Source organism: Thunnus albacares, chromosome 23, assembly GCF_914725855.1.
Source record: "Thunnus albacares chromosome 23, fThuAlb1.1, whole genome shotgun sequence".
In the NCBI taxonomy this organism is placed as follows: domain Eukaryota; kingdom Metazoa; phylum Chordata; class Actinopteri; order Scombriformes; family Scombridae; genus Thunnus; species Thunnus albacares.
Genome location: NC_058128.1, coordinates 2,714,140 through 2,733,534, shown reverse-complemented (window position 1 = coordinate 2,733,534; position 19,395 = coordinate 2,714,140). Strand labels below are relative to the sequence as shown.

Genomic DNA, 19,395 nt, shown 5'->3' with positions numbered 1-19,395 from the left:
GTTACACCGTATTTGGTGACTGAAGGGTCCTTTAGAGTAGGAATGTGCGATTAATCGAATTTTATTTTTTTGGCTTCCAACGATTATGAAAACAAGATAATGGAGATAAAACGATAATTGATTATTATTGTCATTTCGCAGTGATGCTCTCGTTTTGTCTTGTTATAAATCCAGCAAACCTCTTTCCTTTACAGCGGTGCGCTCTCGCTCCTCCTTAAACGCCTCCGACAGGCGTTGAGCGTCTCTGTCCACAGACTAACCTGCCTTCACCAGGCTGACTGACAGCTGGGATTTACTGAACCTAAATAGTTTGCATGTCGGCTCCACAGGAAGAAATCAACAGTGTTTGTACTTATTGATTCATTGGTTTTATTTCCTCGCCCACTGTAGCGAGTGAATCTGCCTGTAGTGAAACCGGAGGTAACGTTAGCTGGGAGGCTAGCGGAGGCTAGCTGGCTGTGCTTCCCTCCGGTCATACTGCGGCTAACGCTCCGCTAGTCTCCCAGCTAGCCCCGGCTCTCCGTCTGGATCCAACCGGAGCACCGAGCCCCGGTTTGTTATTCAGGTTAAAGTGGGAAGAAGCAGCGGGTCTGTCGGGCAGCTGAGTGAAGTGGAGCCTGCGGAGGAAACACCGGGACCGTCAGGATGAAACAGTCCGCAGAGGAGCTGCTGTGTTCGGCTGCAGAGATAGGAAACACCTCAGCTGACAGGATGTACCACTCTGTTTGAAAAAACGTTTTCTTTTTGGTTTATAACAGCTATTGGCAACCAGCGTATGAGGTGCATTACCGCCACCTTCTGCTTCGGACTGTGGACCAAAGATTAAATCCTGCACATTACTCCTGTCTGTCTGATAAACTCAAAGAAAACTACTGGTCCTCCCACTTGGCAGGTTCATGTGTTTTAATGCTGAGCTCCTGAACTCCAGTCTTCATAAGTTCTTCCTTCATATATTGTCTTTCTTGATCATTAGTACAATCTATGATTGCAGGTGTAATAGCCTCCTCAGCCAGGTGGAAAAAAATATGTGCATATATATCAGCATTGGCAAAAATGAGAGTCAAAAAGTAATTGTGTTAAATAATCGTGATTATGATTTTTGCCATAATCGAGCAGCCCTACCGTCTATACAAACTCATGTTGTTCAGCCAAACACAAGTAAAAATGTCAAAAGACTAAAACACGACACATTTATATGTTTTAGGTCTACATGTGCAAAACAGTTGAGCAAGAATAATAAAAGACCTGCATCACTTGCAAGAGCTTCATCATTATGTACATTTAAAACACATAAATGCTATCCCATAATGCAACACATGGACTGTCAGTACCTGCTGTTTCAACTTTATCACTTTGAGCACATACAGCAGAAACTGAAAGTCTGCTCATTAGTTCATCTGCACTGTTTGTATTTGTGTTGACATCAGTGTGATACCTGCAGACAGCTGCTGGCTGGCGTTAGCTCCCCGGCAGGTAGAGACAGACTGAATACAGTAGAATCTGCACACTGTTCAGTCCACTTCCACGCTTTCACATCTCGTAGTCAGAGATAATATCTCGTTAACAAACACAAACCCAGAGCTCAGATCAGTGTGTGGAGTCTTTTTTCAGTCTGTTCCTCTTGTAGATGTGATCTCTAGATCCCCTACGAGACAGCCAGAGTCAGCTGACCATCCTGAGTCACCACAGTCCCGTAAACTGCGGCGGGTCCACAGACTGAAACTATTCACGTCACGGTTTACAGGACTGTGGTGACTCAAGGCAGCTAATATAGCAGCTAGCATCTACGTTACTTTTACACTTAAAATAAGATTTTTGTGCACGTTGTAATAACTCGATTTAAACAAAGTGGACATTTTACACATCATGCTGCTCTAACTGAACCATTTACAACAAGTAACCACTGCACACACACAACACAGAGCACATGTACATGTTTACTGAGTAAAGACACAAATGCAAAGATCCATCTCTGGATTTCAATAATCAATTATTGATCATTCAAATAAGAATCGAAATTGATCTGAAAATCTATTTTTTTGTCCTAAAGTTTAGAAGATGGAAACTCCAAACAGCTGAACCCAACAGGATGCAGGTTAAAAACTGTCAACTAGAAAAGATAAAAACAGAGTTTCAGAGGTTCAGAGTGAATTATCCAGTGTAGATTTTTCTTGTTATATGAAGGTTTTAAATGTGCAGCTCAACATTGTTCTGACAGTCAATGGACTAAACCACTGAAGAAGAAAATAGATCCTCAGTGTGGATCAGCATAATATCAGCTTTATGTCTGCAGTTTAGTGTCACCACAACTGTCACATCATATTAATCTCAGCACAGAAGTAAAAAATGGTGTCTTACTCCAGATACTCCAGTCTACAGTGTGGACTCTCCAGAAAATCACACAGCTGCTTCACGTCACACACGTCGTTGAAAGACAGATCCAGATGTCTCAGATGGGATGAGGGGTTGGACTTCAGAGCTGAGACCAGAGAAGCACAGCTGATCTCTGACAACCTGCAATAACACAATCTGAATAAAGAATAAATGATGTAGATTAAAATCCATTTATAATCCAATCAGATGTGTTCAGGTTTTAAATGTGTAGTTCAACATTACTATGTCCTCATCAATGAGCTTTTCACTAAAATGAGCAGAGTAACTTTGTCATTGTGTTATTGTGGATCATCATGATGTCAGCCTTCTACAGACATCATCCAAATGTCACCACAACATTCAGACACATATTCATGTCAACACTGATTCATAAAAAATACTTGAAACACCTGCATTTAGATCATTGTGTGTGTGTGTGTGTGTGAGAGAGAGAGATTATTGTGAAGGATCAATATTAATTATCAGACATTATTGTGTAAAAAACATTAAATAATATAATAAAGAAATATTTCTCCTTCAGGAAGTAAACTTGATCAATTTAAAACAGATATTAGTTGAGAGGATCTTCTGTATACAGATGTGACTCTTTACCAAAAGTTATAAGCATTAATTTACTTTAACAACTAACAGTGGACATTTTCTACAGTTTCTTTAAGAATCAGTCATCTTTTATAACTACAGACTAAACTTTGTACAGTAAAAAAATGAAAATATGGAAAAAAGAAAATGAACTTCATGGATGTAAGTTATGTATGTACATAAATTAGGTTCAGTAGTTAAACATTAAGATCAACAATGGTAACAGACAGTCAGTGAACTGACCTCAGAATCTCCAGTCTACAGTCTGGACTCTCCAGAAAATCACACAGTAGCTTCACGTCTGATTCCGGAAACTTCATTCTTGAGCTTGACATGAATTCTTCAGAAAGATCCAGCTTTCTCAGATGGGAGAGGTTGGACTTCAGAGCTGAGACCAGAGAAGCACAGCTGATCTCTGACAAACTGCAGTCAGTCAATCTGAATAAAGAATAAATGATGTAGATTAAAATCCATTTATAATCCAATCAGATGTGTTCAGGTTTTAAATGTGTAGTTCAACATTACTATGTCCTCATCAATGAGCTTTTCACTAAAATGAGCAGAGTAACTTTGTCATTGTGTTATTGTGGATCATCATAATATCAGCCAGAGCGGCGCCAGACAATTATCAGCAGGGGGGCACAAGGTCGTCACCGGTGGGCACTCCTTTTTACATGCTCATAGATCAGACATTTCTTTCTTTTTTTTTGGTAGTTTAACGTAAATGAGTCAGATGAATGGCTTTCTATACATAAAAGAAGAAATAACACAATAAAGTGGAAACTGCTTATATTGATCACATCTGTCTGGATCAAATTGATCACTATCAACAGATGATTATTATAACTGATTTTTAAACATTTTTTCTTTATTTCTCATGCAGAATACCATCTAATTGACATTTGTATATTTATTACATGAATATAAAGTAATGAAACGAGCAGCTTCTCTATTTAATGAATTTTACTGACTGTTTCAAAATACAGTACAGCTGTTTAAACGCTGGTTGTTGTGTCGCTGCTGCATCTCGTTGGCTGGTTTTTGGCAGTTTGTCATGAGCTTCGAGGAAACAACGTTTTTCATTGAGAGAAAATGATTTTCTTTTTCACGTCATGATTTCAATGTTTAAGCAGCAGCAGCCTCAGGTCACCAGCTGGAAGCAGACGGGTTACCACGAGGCAGTAATGGTGCCGCAGCCGCCAGGAACATATCAAACATGTTTCATGGGAGTAAAATAAAAAAAAATAGAATTACTGTAGTTGTACAATTTTTTCCATATGTTTTCATGTATGAAAAGACCCAAAATGAACACTGTACTTGATTAGTATAAGCAAACTATTTAAACAACATTTGTATAAGAATGATTCAGTCTCAAGCTTTGTGATCCATATAAGCGATTGATCACTGTAACTGTGATCAATACAGGCGGTTTCCACTGTAATAACCAAACCAACACTGCATAACACTTGAAACAAATTGAACAATGAATATGTTACAGTTCAGAACTTCCTCACAGAAACCACAATCCTAACATGCCACGGCGGGCCAGGATAAATAACACTGGCTTACCTGCGGCTACTATTCCTACACAAGGCCGAGTCTTCTGGGCTTTGAGTTGGAAAAGTTGATTATGTCTTTGTAATCACAAGTCTCAGTTAGTTCTCTTTCAAAAGACAAAAACGTCAAGTTGTTCAGGTGTCCAGTCAACATGGATGATCTGATGCGCATCTGGATCTGTTGTTACACCGTATTTGGTGACTGAAGGGTCCTTTAGAGTAGGAATGTGCGATTAATCGAATTTTATTTTTTTGGCTTCCAACGATTATGAAAACAAGATAATGGAGATAAAACGATAATTGATTATTATTGTCATTTCACAGTGATGCTCTCGTTTTGTCTTGTGTTATAAATCCAGCAAACCTCTTTCCTTTACAGCGGTGCGCTTTCGCTCCTCCTTAAACGCCTCCGACAGGCGTTGAGCGTCTCTGTCCACAGACTAACCTGCCTTCACCAGGCTGACTGACAGCTGGGATTTACTGAACCTAAATAGTTTGCATGTCGGCTCCACGGGAAGAAATCAACAGTGTTTGTACTTATTGATTCATTGGTTTTATTTCCTCGCCCACTGTAGCGAGTGAATCTGCCTGTAGTGAAACCGGAGGTAACGTTAGCTGGGAGGCTAGCGGAGGCTAGCTGGCTGTGCTTCCCTCCGGTCATACTGCGGCTAACGCTCCGCTAGTCTCCCAGCTAGCCCCGGCTCTCCGTCTGGATCCAACCGGAGCACCGAGCCCCGGTTTGTTATTCAGGTTAAAGTGGGAAGAAGCAGCGGGTCTGTCGGGCAGCTGAGTGAAGTGGAGCCTGCGGAGGAAACACCGGGACCGTCAGGATGAAACAGTCCGCAGAGGAGCTGCTGTGTTCGGCTGCAGAGATAGGAAACACCTCGGCTGACAGGATGTACCACTCTGTTGGAAAAAACGTTTTCTTTTTCTTCTTCTTTTTGGTTTATAACAGCTATTGGCAACCAGCGTATGAGGTGCATTACCGCCACCTTCTGCTTCGGACTGTGGACCAAAGATTAAATCCTGCACATTACTCCTGTCTGTCTGATAAACTCAAAGAAAACTACTGCTCCTCCCACTTGGCAGGTTCATGTGTTTTAATGCTGAGCTCCTGAACTCCAGTCTTCATAAGTTCTTCCTTCATATATTGTCTTTCTTGATCATTAGTACAATCTATGATTGCAGGTGTAATAGTCTCCTCAGCCAGGTGGATAAAATGTGCACATATATCGGCATCGGCAAAAATGAGATGGAAAATATTGGATATCGGTAAAAAATCCAATATCGTGCATGCCTAAAACACATATACAGCCGCATATTTCTGTGATTTAAACAGCTGTCTGTGCAGATTACGCTTCACTAAATGCAACAGAAATAAAAAAAATAAAACATGGGGTCTCCGTGAGACACTCAGAGTCAGTGTTGACTGCTACATTTAATAAAATGGAAGCGTTTCTGTTCCATGAGTCAAAATGAAATTGTGTTAAATACTTGTGATCTCAATATTGACCAAAATAATCGTGAGTATGATATTTGCCATAATCGAACAGCCCTACTTTAAAGCCAACAAATGTCTCACAACCATCCTGCTGTGACTTCACTTTAAGGCACGGCCTGGTCCCAACATGCTTCATCCTCTGGACGAGTTTTTGTTAAAAAGTGGCTCAAACATAACTACTTAGCCACAGTTTCCAACTTTCATCTAGATGTTAGCTACATGAAACTGCGTTGTGACAGTGCGTGTGCGATGTAGCCTAACTTCAGTCACGTACAGTAAGACAGGAAGTTTCCATGAATCTGAAGTTTGGGTGGGGCACAAAATCCCAATTGGACAGGCATTGCCCCCCAGTGCCCCCCTGTCCTGCTGGCTGTGATGTCAGCCTTCTACAGATATCATCCAAATGTCACCACAACATTCAGACACATATTCATGTCAACACTGATTTATAAAAAATACTTTAAACACCTGCATTGATCTCTCTGTGTCCCTGTATGTGTGTGTGTGTTCTAAAAAATAAATATCAATGTTCAGACATTATTCATTAAACACATTAAATAATCTAATAAAGAAATATTTCTCCTTCAGCAAGTAAACTTGATCAATTTAAAACAGATATTAGTTGAGAGGATCTTCTGTATACAGATATGACTCTTTACCAAAAATTATGAACATTAATTTACTTTAACAACTAACAGTGGACATTTTCTACAGTTTCTACAGTCAGTGAACTGACCTCAGATTCTCCAGTCTACAGTGTGGACTCTCCTTAAGATCAGACAGCTGTTTCATGTCCAAATCCTTCAGGTTATTTCCTCTTACATCCAGATATCTCAGATGGGATGAGAGGTTGGACTTCAGAGCTGAGACCAGAGAAGCACAGCTGATCTCTGACAAACTGCAGCCACTCAATCTGAATAAAGAATAAATGACGTCACTTTAGAAAACAAAGTTCATGTTTGACTCATGCAAAGTTTCATAATCTGTTCAGAGCTGAAGAAGGTTTAGAATGTAGAAGTTTAGAAAATGGAAACTCCAACCAGCTGAACCCAACAGGATGCAGGTTAAAGACTTTCAAATACAAACAGTGAAAAAGAGCTCTCATTAATATTAATGACAACATGCTGCTACTTCAATAAAGACGTAGTGACTTCACCTCTTAAACTCTGCAGCTCCACCAGTGACTCCATCTATACAAACTCATGTTGCGCAGCCAAACACAAGTTAAAAATCCACATGAATATTTCAGATTCTACTCAAGATCCCAACATTTATAATGATATCAAATATGTCAGGATGGATGTTGGGAAAATAGGAGGAAAATGATGTTCAACATATCGACATTATTTACATTTAATGGAATGACGTCGCCATGAAAAAAATCACAGCATCTTGTGTTTAAATATTTCTGTTAATATAAACACTGCACAGCTTCATAATAGTGTTGGAACAAGTAAATACTGGATATTATATTTGTTGCTGTCTGATTGAGATTTTTGGTTTAAATTTAAAGAACCAAATTTAAAGTGAAGTAGGACTGGGCAATTAACCGAAAATGTATCAAGACCGACATTAAGACCCTCTCACTGACTTAATCTTTCTCATGTTGGTTAAGTCGGTTAATAATTTCCCCAATGCGTGCGTTCATGAACTGTCCCTTTAAAACAATACTATGTTGTGTTCAGTCATGTGCCTCCGCCCCGTTCAACTAACGTTAGTGCGAGTTCACTCAAAGCAAACTGGCACCATGGATGACACAAGCACTAACACTGAGCCAACAAATAGGCCTCAACCTGAGCAGCTTATGACTAAAAAGAATACCGTGTCCGTGGTTTGGACACATTTCAGCTTCAGTGAAGACGACAAAGAGCAAAAATAAGTCAAATGTAAACACTTTGGAAAAACAATTTCAGTGACCAAAGGTAACACCACCAATCTGTTAAATCACTTGGAACACAACCACATTACCCAATATGAAGAGTTCATGGCTCAAAAAAAGAGAGAGACTGACAAACGCTAAAGTGCTTCCACAAAGCAGCTGATGCTAACACAAGCATTTACAAATGCCGCACATTATGCAAAGGATTCAAGAAGATGGAAAGAAATAACTGATGCTATTGCATATTACGTCATGAAGGATATGGATCCCGTAGCCACTGTGGAACATAGTGGGTTTAAACATCTTGTTAAAACCCTCGACAAAAGATACACTGTGCCATCGCAAAAATATTTTTCCCAAACAGCGGTGCCCAACATGTACAAAACATGTCGTGAAAAGGTAGCTGCTGAACTCAAATCTGTTCAGTACTTTGTAGGAACGTCTGATCTCTGGTCAAGTACAAGGATGGAGCCATACTTGAGCCTTACGTCGCACTACATTGACGATGAATGTAACCTGCACAACAGATGCCTGAAGACGGCATATTTTGCAGATGATGACACATCAGAAATGATTGCACAGGGCCTGAGAAATATGCTGTCTGCATGGGACCTCATGGAAGAGAACCTCATGACCATTACGACAGACAACAGCACTAACGTCGTCAAAGCTACACAGCTCAATGGACGGACACGGGAGCAATGTTTTGGACACAGGTTGCACCTGGCAATCGATAGGCAACACATCAGCTGATCAGACACTATGCTACAGTTGAGCTAGAGCTATCTTTTAGTTCACTTTAAATAAATACTGTAACAATAATAATTAACTATTCATATAGCAATGTTACAATGTGCTTCATATTACAATGTTAACTTCACATTACAATGTAAAACAACGCTACAATGAGTCATCATTAAAGTAGAAATAAAAATTACTCTAGAAGTCTGTTATTAATCTATTATTAATTAAGTAGCTTTGAATTAAGAGATTTCTCCTCATCTATTATTTTGCAAGTTTGTTAAGTCTTTAGGTATAAGTCAAACCCTCAATAAAATAATAATTCATCTTTTCATGTGTGTGTATTTCAGAAAATGCAATGGAAGATCAACATGTGCAGCAGGAAATGAGGGTTTGCAAAAAGATTGTCAGTGCTTTTTCCTATAGTTGGAAAAAGAAGAAGGCGCTTGTGAAGGCACAACAAGAGCTGAACCTGCCACAACACAAGTTGAAAACTGCATGTGCCACCAGATGGGGATCAATGCAAATGATGAGTGCAAGGATCCTTGAGCAAAAGAAAGCCATCACACAGATCCTCGCTGATGATGAGAAATCAAGGCAACTTGTTCCATCTTGGGCTGACCTGGATGTCTTAGAGGCTGTCAACAAAGCTCTCTCCCCATTGATGGAGTTCACAGATGTCCTGTCAGGAGAAGAGTATGTGACCATTTCATTTGTGAACTCTGTCCTACACATCCTCCATTCATGAGTGCTGGCTGAGGAGGAAGATGACATGGAGCTGACTAAAACAATCAAAACCTGCATCCTTGAGTACCTTAAGGAGAAGTTCTCAGAACCCATCACAGAAGAGCTACTGGAAGCATACACTTCTGCACACCATGTTCCCACCATTCAGGAAGAAGTCAGAACAGAGATGATGGAGTCAGCAGCTGCAGTCCACAGGGAAAGTACCCCAGAGAGCACAGAGCTGTCTACGTCTTCATCATAAGCAAAGAAGCTTAATCAGCGGTGTTGCATTAACATTTTCACACATGGCGTTATTTAAAATAATTTATTTTGTTTGCAAGAGATGCAAGTTATTATTTTCTACTTTTTTTTTTTTAGGGAACTTGCTTTTTACTTTAGAACTAAAATGTGACCTTTTTCACAAGACATCTCCATTTCAAGTGATGTGTGCTTTGATTTCAACTGTTTGAAATATTCAATAAATAACCATAAATAGTTTATCTGTGTGTGTTTCAAAAATTAATTAAAAAATACAAAGTTAACATATGTTTCATTGGAAAAAAATATCCCAGTAGTTCAGCATGTTTACAGAACAGACCTTGTCAGAGAACTATGAGGGCAGTGTAAAAAAAAAAAAGCATATGAAATAAATAATTGTTCATTAATCATAATCGAGGTAAAAGTTTGAAATAATCCTGATATTGATTTAGTCATATCGCCCAGCCCTGAAGTGAAGGTGAAATTTAATGTAAAAATCAAGAGTTTCAGAGGTTCAGAGTGAATTATCCAGTGTAGATTTTTCTTGTTATATGAAGGTTTTAAATGTGCAGCTCAACATTGTTCTGACAGTCAATGGACTAAACCACTGAAGAAGAAAATAGATCCTCAGTGTGGATCAGCATAATATCAGCTTTATGTCTGCAGTTTAGTGTCACCACAACTGTCACATCATATTGATCTCAGCAGAGAAGTAAAAAATGGTGTCTGACCCCAGAGACTCCAGTCTACAGTGTGGACTCTCCAGAAAATCACACAGCTGCTTCACGTCACACACGTCGTTTCCAGACAGATCCAGATGTCTCAGATGGGAGGGGTTGGACTTCAGAGCTGAGACCAGAGAAGCACAGCTGATCTCTGACAACCTGCAGGAACTCAATCTGAATAAAGAATAAATGATGTAGATTAAAATCCATTTATAATCCAATCAGATGTGTTCAGGTTTTAAAGGTGTAGTTCAACATTACTATGTCCTCATCAATGAGCTTTTCACTAAAAAATTGTGTTATTGTGGATCATCATGATGTCAGCCTTCTACAGACATCATCCAAATGTCACCACAACATTCAGACACATATTCATGTCAACACTGATTCATAAAAAATACTTTAAACACCTGCATTTAGATCAGTGTGTGTGTGTGTGTGTGTGTGTGTGTGTGTTCTAAGAAATAAATGTCAATGATCAGACATTATTGTGTAAAAAACATTAAATAATATAATAAAGAAATATTTCTCTTTCAGCAAGTAAACTTGATCAATTTAAAACAGATATTAGTTGAGAGGATCTTCTGTATACAGATGTGACTCTTTACCAAAAGTTATAAACATTCATTTACTTTAACAACTAACAGTGGACATTTTCTACACTTTCTTTAAGAATCAGTCATCTTTTATAACTACAGACTAAACTTTGTACAGTAAAAAAATGAAAATATGGAAAAAAGAAAATGAACTTCATGGATGTAAGTTATGTATGTTCATGAATTAGGTTCAGTTGTTAAACATTAAGATCAACAATAGTAACAGACAGTCAGTGAACTGACCTCAGAGTCTCCAGTCTACAGTCTGGACTCTCCAGAAAATCACACAGTAGTTTTAATCCTGCGTCTTTCAGGTCGTTTCCTCTTAGATCAAGATCTCTCAGATGGGAGGGGTTGGACTTCAAAGCTGAGACCAGAGAAGCACAGCTGGTCTCTGACAACCTGCAGAGCCACAATCTGAATAAAGAATAAATGATTTAGATTAAAATCTATTTATAATCCAATCAGATGTGTTCAGGTTTTAAATGTGTAGTTCAACATTACTATGTCCTCATCAATCAGCTTTTCTCTAAAATGAGCAGAGTAACTTTGTGTTATTGTGGATCATCATGATGTCAGCCTTCTACAGACATCATCCAAATGTCACCACAACATTCAGACACATATTCATGTCAACACTGATTCATTAGATTAGATAATTTTTTAGTTTGAACATGTTAAAATAGCAAAATAAAATATATAGGCAGCAAAACAAAAGAAATAAAAATAACAGCAAACTTTCAGTAAGCAACACAAATAATAACCATTCAATGAAACTTTTCTAGTCCTACCCCTTTTTATAATTTATCAATCAAATCAAAGCTAAAAAACATTCAAAACAACACAAGAGAATAAAGATAACTTGCATAGAACCAATAACAACAAACAAAAACAACACAAGTCAAAAAGACACTCTGTACCAAATCATATTATTCCAGACCACCTCTTTGTTCATCCATTCTATATCTGTTCAATATGTTATTTTTAAAGATTTGTTTAAACTTACTTAATGTTCTACATGTTTTCATCTCTTGGTTGTTCCATAGATTAACTCCCTTTATTGTGATAAAAATGACAATAATAATAATAATAACAATAACAATACTACTACTACTACTACTACTACTACTAATAATAATAATAACAATAATAACAATAATAATATTTATTGAGTTGACTTCCATGAGTTCATTCATAAAATCGATTCATAAAATGCTGCTGAACTCATTCAAGTCTGAAATTAGAGGATCAATATGAAATCAGACATGTTGAACTAAACCTGTTCATTATTTATTACATGACCTCCTTCTTCCTGTATTTGGTAGTTTAGTAGGTTTGTGTAATTAAAACATGTTATTGGTGGCAGTAATGATTCCTCCTGTCCATACTGACTGTGAAGTGGTCTCTTCCTAACACAGCTACACTGTAGGAAATTAGTTCATAAGTTCAGCTGAAGCTGATATGAGGCTTTGACAGTTTGGTAGACTCCCACTTGATTTGTCTGACTCAAAGTTACAGACTATTTAGTTCAAAATTCCCTCTTTGAGTTATGGTCCCTCCACTGTAGCTCAGCAAGGAAACACTGAAGAAACATAAAAATACTTACTTGATATGTGTAACTCAGACTGCTGAAGACTCATATTAGTTTAAACTTTGGAAATCATTTTTACATTTAAATTCTAAATTCAATTTAAATTCTACAGATTTGTGCTCAAGGAAATCCCAAAAATGTATTAACCAAACATGTGAACTTCAGTGAAGGATTTGAATTGAATACATAAAAAACTGCCAAAGCTACAGCCAGTGAACTGACCTCAGAGTCTCCAGTCTACAGTTTGGACTCTCCAGTCCAGCAGATAGAAGCTCAAATCTTGAACCAGTCGGATCTCTATTCAGGAAGTTTGCACTCAGGTCAAGCTCTCTCAGATGGGAGGGGTTGGACTTCAGAGCTGAGGCCACAACTTCAAAGTGAGTCTCTGAGAGTTCACAGCCATAAAGTCTGTAATGACACATATATTACAACATATGTTATCATGAAAGAGGACACTTTATATTTACTTCCTGCATTTGATGACAAAACAGTTTGACATTCCCTATTTTGATTAACATTTGCTCTTCACATCAGTGATTCAGCTCATCTTTTTTAAAATATTTTTTTTTTTCTGAGGCATTTTATTCCTTTAATGTAAAGCGACAGTTGAGAGATAAAAGGAAACAAGAGGAGAGAGAGAGAAACAGGGAATGACATGCAACAAAGGTCAGCCACCTGAATCAAACCACTGATATTGTGATTATATGACATGTATCTTAACCAGTAGGCTACCAGAGCACTCCTAGTTCAGCTAATCGTATCTCACTGTGCTTGGATGAAACAAAAATTGTCATCACTCTCTCTCATACCTGCAGACTTTTAATCTTTGTTTTGCTTTAACCTTGCAGATGAAGGGAGAGAAAATGGAGTTACATTGAGACTTCCATAATGTGCTCAGTCTGTCTGTGTGATCTGATCCCATGTCTGTCTCCACAAAGTCAGCATGAGGCATCTTGATAAGAAAAACATTTTTACTGTCCACTATTTTTAGTTTTTAATTTGACTGCAGGATATTTTTACTCAGTTCAACTCATGGAACAGTTACAGTTGAGAAAGATCATCTCTCATTGCTACCTGCTGTTGTCAGGTTCACATCCATAAGCAGCAAAATTTAGTGACAGTTGACAAACACAAATGAAAAAAATGGCTTGACAATATTAGACCTGTACATGTCAAATATTAATGTAATTCAATATTTAGATGTGCAGGACAGACGACTGCATGATGTTTAGTTGTCAACATTCTTTTCTGAGAATCTGAAAAACTGATTCAGCACAAAACACATTTAACAAACCAATAAGGTTGAATTATTTTCATCATGATGTCATCAGAAAGATGTTATCAGGGTATCAGCATTAAAATATAACATTGACCTTTAATGTGTATAAGATCTCTTTAAACAGTCTGAATTCTATCATTCTGCTCTTATATATTCATCAGACCTCTGTGCATTTCCTGCTACTACTCTTCTCTACACCAACAAGAGAGAAAACACCTGAGAGTTTCTTTCTGTGACTAACAGAATATAAGAAAGACTTAAAAACAAGACTGTGTAACATGACTTCCCTCTTTAAAATAAAAAGCTGAATTCATGAAAAATAAAAGGCACCATTGCTCGGTTCAACACACTCAGGGGTTTTGTCTCGTATGACCAGTAGTTTACGGAGACTAATGTTGGTTAATGTTAGCAAACTTTAGATATTGTTGTATAACTGACATTATACAACAGGTAGTTCTGACCAAGCAATCTGATTGGTCAACTAGACATTTAGAACGTGCTCAAATCAGCATGACAGCACACTGAAGCTGAAATGATAGTTTCTGCGTCCGTGAGGGTCCGTGTGATGTAAATTTCATCAACTTGCTCAAATGAATAATGCCTCATCACTCTTATCATATTGCTGGCCAAGTTTTATATACATTAATGTAAAGTGTTAAAAGTTAAACCCTCTTTGTTCATTTAAAGAAGAAACAGAATCCAAATTTAATGAACTAATATAATTGTAATGTGTACATTTATTTTTTATATCTTTATTTTCTACTGCACCATTTTCATTTCATATTTATCTGTAATCCCTGGCGTTGTATATTTGTTTGTTCTATATTTATGTTATATTACTCCATTTATGTTATCTGTATGTGATATTGAAGTTGAATTAATAAAAATATCACTCCGCCATTCATTAGAACTGTAGACCGTTTATGTGTTGTGTTGCTTTGCTAGTGTCTTTGGGTTATTTTGTTTTGTGGGGATCTGCGGTGAAAACCCGGAACGGAGTTTTGAGTTTTCCTCCTTTTATGTTTGTGAAACTGGATTGAACTGAACTGATTAGGGGTTGTGGGGAAAACAAAACGGACCCTTTACCGAGTGGATTGAACTCTGAGACTGTGGGACGAGTTACACACACACACTGAAAATCCCGAACCCTTCTCCACTCGTTATCGTTAACCGGCTCCCCCATAAACAGTAAAACTGAATCATTTTCCCTTCAGTTGAGTTTATCTCAGCTTCCACTCCGGCATCCTCCATCAGCTGTGCCGGTGAGTCGGTGACACGGAGCTACTAGCTTAAAAATGTCTGTGAAGTTTGCGGACGTAGCAGCTAAATTTGTCCATGGAATTTTTTTTTTCAGCGGATATCTTAGTTACAACAGGATTGAGCTGGCAAAGCAGTTTTGTGTTTATAAATGTCGTATTTATTCAGTTTGGGAAATGTCGCGATCTCTAGAAAGCATTAGCTCAAGTTGGCTGGCTGACTCAACAGGGACTAGAAATCGTCTCTGTTCCTTGGTCGTTACTAAGGGTCAGTCTACTTGCTGGAGTTGTACACTAGGTTTCATTACATAGGAGTCTAGTGACGTGAGTGATTGTTTTCCAGGTATTAGTCATATCCCATGTATTTCCATAGAAACGGATATAACACAAGAAAAAAAGTTTTTTTATTTTTAGAGCGAACTGCCTCACAATATAAATACATTTTGTTTACATCTTTTATTTTGTTGGTAAATGTTGTATAATCGCAATATTACCCTCGAGGGTGTGATTTACCGTCATTGTTGACACGACAGTGATGCGGTAAGCATCGCGTGTAATATCACTTAATTACTGAATCAGTTTGGTGATTTGCTGATCCCTCGTGCTCACTATGAAATGACTTAGAAACCATTAAGAAAAAAAATGATGAGGAAAGCAAATCTCTCTGACTTCAGAAATCACCTTTGGAAAATGATACAGATCTTATTTTAAACTCTTAATCATAGCAGTAAAAACAGTGTCTGTCTGGTTATATATTATTTGCAGAAGCTTCTCATGTAATAATAACTTCACTACATTCACTGATAACTGTAAAATACTGATATATGTTCTGTAATAAAACCTCAACCACAACCTCTAAAGTCCTTCATTTGTTTTACCAGGTTTGAATGACGCCTCCGTCACCCAAAGGAAGATAAATAGAAGAAAAGACAAAAAATCCAATAATTACTAGAAATAAATAGAATAACTGAATGACTTTGAACTGACTGAATTTGAAAAAGCTCAAGGACATCTGAGATTAAATATAACTGACATATTATTTCAGCTATGAACAAGTAGAGCACTATTTTAACAATAATAAGAATTTTATATTATTTATATTTGAAGAACTTAACTACTAATCTGCACTGATTTATAATGTTAATCACATCTGGACTTACAGAGCCTTTCTGCAGTTCCTCACAGCTGGGATCAGTCTCTGTCGTCCCTCCTCTGATGTGTTGTACTTCTGCAGGTCAAACTCATCCAGAACCTCCTCTGACATCTGCAGCATGTAGGCCAGAGCTGAGCAGTGGATCACAGAGAGTTTCTTCTCTGATCTGTTCTCTGACTTCAGGAACTCTTGGATCTCCTGATGTACTGAGAGGTCGTTCATCTCCATCAGACAGTGGAAGATGTTGATGCTTCTGTCAGGAGAGGTATTGGACGTGTACATGTTCATCTTCTTCAGGTTGTTGATGACTCTCTGGATGATTTCTGGACTGTTCTCTGTCTGACCCAGCAGGCCTCCTAAGAAACTCTGGTTGGACTCCAGAGAGAGGCCATGAAGGAAACGTACAAACAGATCCAGGTGGCCATTTTTACTTTCAAGAGATTTCTCCATGGCTCTCCTCAGGAAGTCATCCAGGGATGATTTACTGTAGTATTCTCCCAGGAAGTCCTTCAGTACCTTTGTGTTCCTGTTGGTGTAACAGTGGTACATGTAGACTGCAGCCAGAAACTCCTGAACGCTCAGATGAACAAAGCAGTAAACTGTTTTGTGGAAGATCACATTCTCTCTTTTGAAGATCTCTGTACAAAATCCTGATAACACCGAGGCTTCTTTGACGTCAAGACCACACTGCTCCAGGTCTTTTTGGTAGAACATGATGTTTCCTTTCTCCAGTTGTTCAAACGCCAGCCTCCCCAGCTTCAGAAGAACTTCACTGTCAGCCTCCGTCAGCTCCTGTGAACTCGTCTCCTGTCCTTCATCATACTTGTCCTTCTTTCTCTTTGTCTGAACCAGCAGGAGGTGTGAGTACAGGTCAGTCAGGTTCTTGGGCAGCTCTCCTCTCTGGTCTGTAGTCAACATGTGCTCCACAACTCTAGCAGTGATCCAGCAGAAGACTGGGATGTAACACATGACACGGAGAATGCTGGATGTCTTGATGTGTGAGATGATTCTGCTGGACTGCTCTTCATCACTGAATCTCCTCCTGAAGTACTCCTCCTTCTGGACGTCAGTGAAGCCTCGTACTTCTGTTACCCTGTCAACACATGTCAGAGGGATCTGATTGGCTGCTGCAGGTCGGGAAGTTATCCAGACGAGAGCCGAGGGAAGCAGATTCCCCTTGAAGAGGTTTGTCAACAGCACGTTGACTGATGACTTCTGTGTGACATCAGACACGATCTTCCTGTTGTTGAACTTGAAATCCAGTGAAAGTCTGTTTTCATCCAGGCCGTCAAAGATGAACAAAACTTTACAGTCTTTAGAGTCGAGCTTCTCTGCTGTGACCTTCTGTAATGTTGGATGGAAATCATGGATCAGCATGAGGAGACTGTACTGCTCATCTTTGATCAAGTTCAGCTCCCTGAATGAAAGCGGAATCACCAGACTGACGTCTTGGTTTTTCGAGCCCTCTGCCCAGTCCAGAGTGAACTTCAGCACTGAGAAGGTTTTTCCAACACCAGCAACACCGCTCGTCATAATGACTCTGATGTCTTTCTGTTGGTCAGGTAAGGGTTTAAAGATGTCGTGGCACTTGATTGGAGTGTCATGGTGGATCTTCATCTTGGAAGCTGCTTCAAGCTGCCTCACCTCATGTTGGGTATTAACCTCTTCACTCTTTCCCTCTGTGATGTAGAGCTCAGTGTAGATCTTGTTGAGGAGGGTTCTACTTCCTGATTCATCAATTCCTTCAGTCACATGTTGACATTTCCTTATTAGACTTTTCTTATATGGATCTGAAACCATCTGCAGACCATCTGCTGAAATGGAAGAAAAATATAGATTAGAACAACTATCAGTGTGTTTACATACATTTATGTAACCAGACACTCAGAGAAACCAGGTTATGTGAGTAATCAGGGAATGTGTTAACATGTACAGTAGTAACCTGGTTACTGTAGATCTGTGTGCACAAGCAAACAATCAGTGATCAGATTTCTCCTCTACACTGAAGTTATTCTCAAAGCATGACTTTCTTATTTTATCAGTATTAGTGATAGAAGACATTTGTTAGTCCTGAATTTTTGTTCTGTTTTGCTCTGTGTGTCTGAGTTAGAACTTTTCCTCACAGCATGAATGTGTCTGAATTAAACAAACAGTAAAATGTTAAGTGGTGGAAACTGACTTATTTTGACTTCTAGAGGACACTTTGTGTTTGTTTAAGTTTTAGTTGGACTTTAAATACAAGGATAAATCACTCTGTAATGATTTCTCCTTTCATTCAGCTGCTTCACTTACCCTATCTACAGCATTTTGTTAAGTACATGTTATGTATTTACATGGCAGAGAAATTGACATTCTCCAGGAGAAATCTACCTGGGGAAATAATAAAAAATAATTAAATAATAGATTTAATTTGTTCTGCACTTTTCATTCATGTTGAAACTCAAAGTTTCTCTGATCCACAACCTCGATTACAGTAACCAATAACAATTACTTTGTAGGACCACCTGTCAGAATTACATCACTGCCCACCTGACAAGAGTTCATTCACATTTTCCACAGTTGCATCCACAATCTTTCAATAACCCAATGATGACTCCCCAAATTAACCACACAGTGTGAAACTAGCCTCCAGGAAGTCCTATATGTTGTGTTAAAAGCTCTATAGTGACAGAGCAACTTTGTGTGGAAAAGAAAAACCACTATGTATTAAACGGTTTATATCTCCCACACAGTTCTTTCTATGTTGACGTAAACCTACTGAAATTAAAGCTGAGACTTTAATGTAGAGTCAATTATTTTATTTTAAATTGAATGTGCTGAAGCACAGAACCTGAAGAACTGAAAAAATGTGTAACTGTCTGTTACTGTTTGGACTGAATCTAAAATTATGAAAAATATAAAGACACAGGCTGTTTCTCCTCACAGATCTGCTGTCTGGATGTGATGTCATGTTTGTATCTTCCTGTGACCTTCTGCTCCTGAGCCGATGTTTGACAACTCCCTCACCAGATCATTCCTGATAACTGACAGAACAACTTTGTGTGGAAAAGGAAAACCAGGATCCAGGGCCAGACTGGCAAAATCATTCAGGCCAGGAAATATAGCACGAAATACAGTCCCAGTCAGGCCACTTTCTAAGCGGGGGGTCTGAGGGTCCCCAA

At 38.5% G+C, this 19,395-nt stretch overlaps 1 protein-coding gene across 2 annotated transcripts in view; it reads right to left on the bottom strand.

Moving 5' to 3' along the window:
- Positions 1 to 19,395, bottom strand: part of LOC122975245 (NACHT, LRR and PYD domains-containing protein 14-like) — a 36,268-nt gene that overhangs the window by 7,329 nt on the left and 9,544 nt on the right. For both annotated transcript variants that reach the window (XM_044343590.1, XM_044343591.1), the window contains exons 4-10: positions 16,242 to 18,048; positions 12,769 to 12,954; positions 11,199 to 11,372; positions 10,366 to 10,533; positions 6,767 to 6,943; positions 3,217 to 3,411; positions 2,359 to 2,529 (exon numbers count right to left, since the gene is read on the bottom strand). In XM_044343590.1, the coding sequence (XP_044199525.1) occupies positions 2,359 to 2,529; positions 3,217 to 3,411; positions 6,767 to 6,943; positions 10,366 to 10,533; positions 11,199 to 11,372; positions 12,769 to 12,954; positions 16,242 to 18,048 (2,878 nt within the window). The remainder of the gene's footprint in view (positions 1 to 2,358; positions 2,530 to 3,216; positions 3,412 to 6,766; positions 6,944 to 10,365; positions 10,534 to 11,198; positions 11,373 to 12,768; positions 12,955 to 16,241; positions 18,049 to 19,395) is intronic.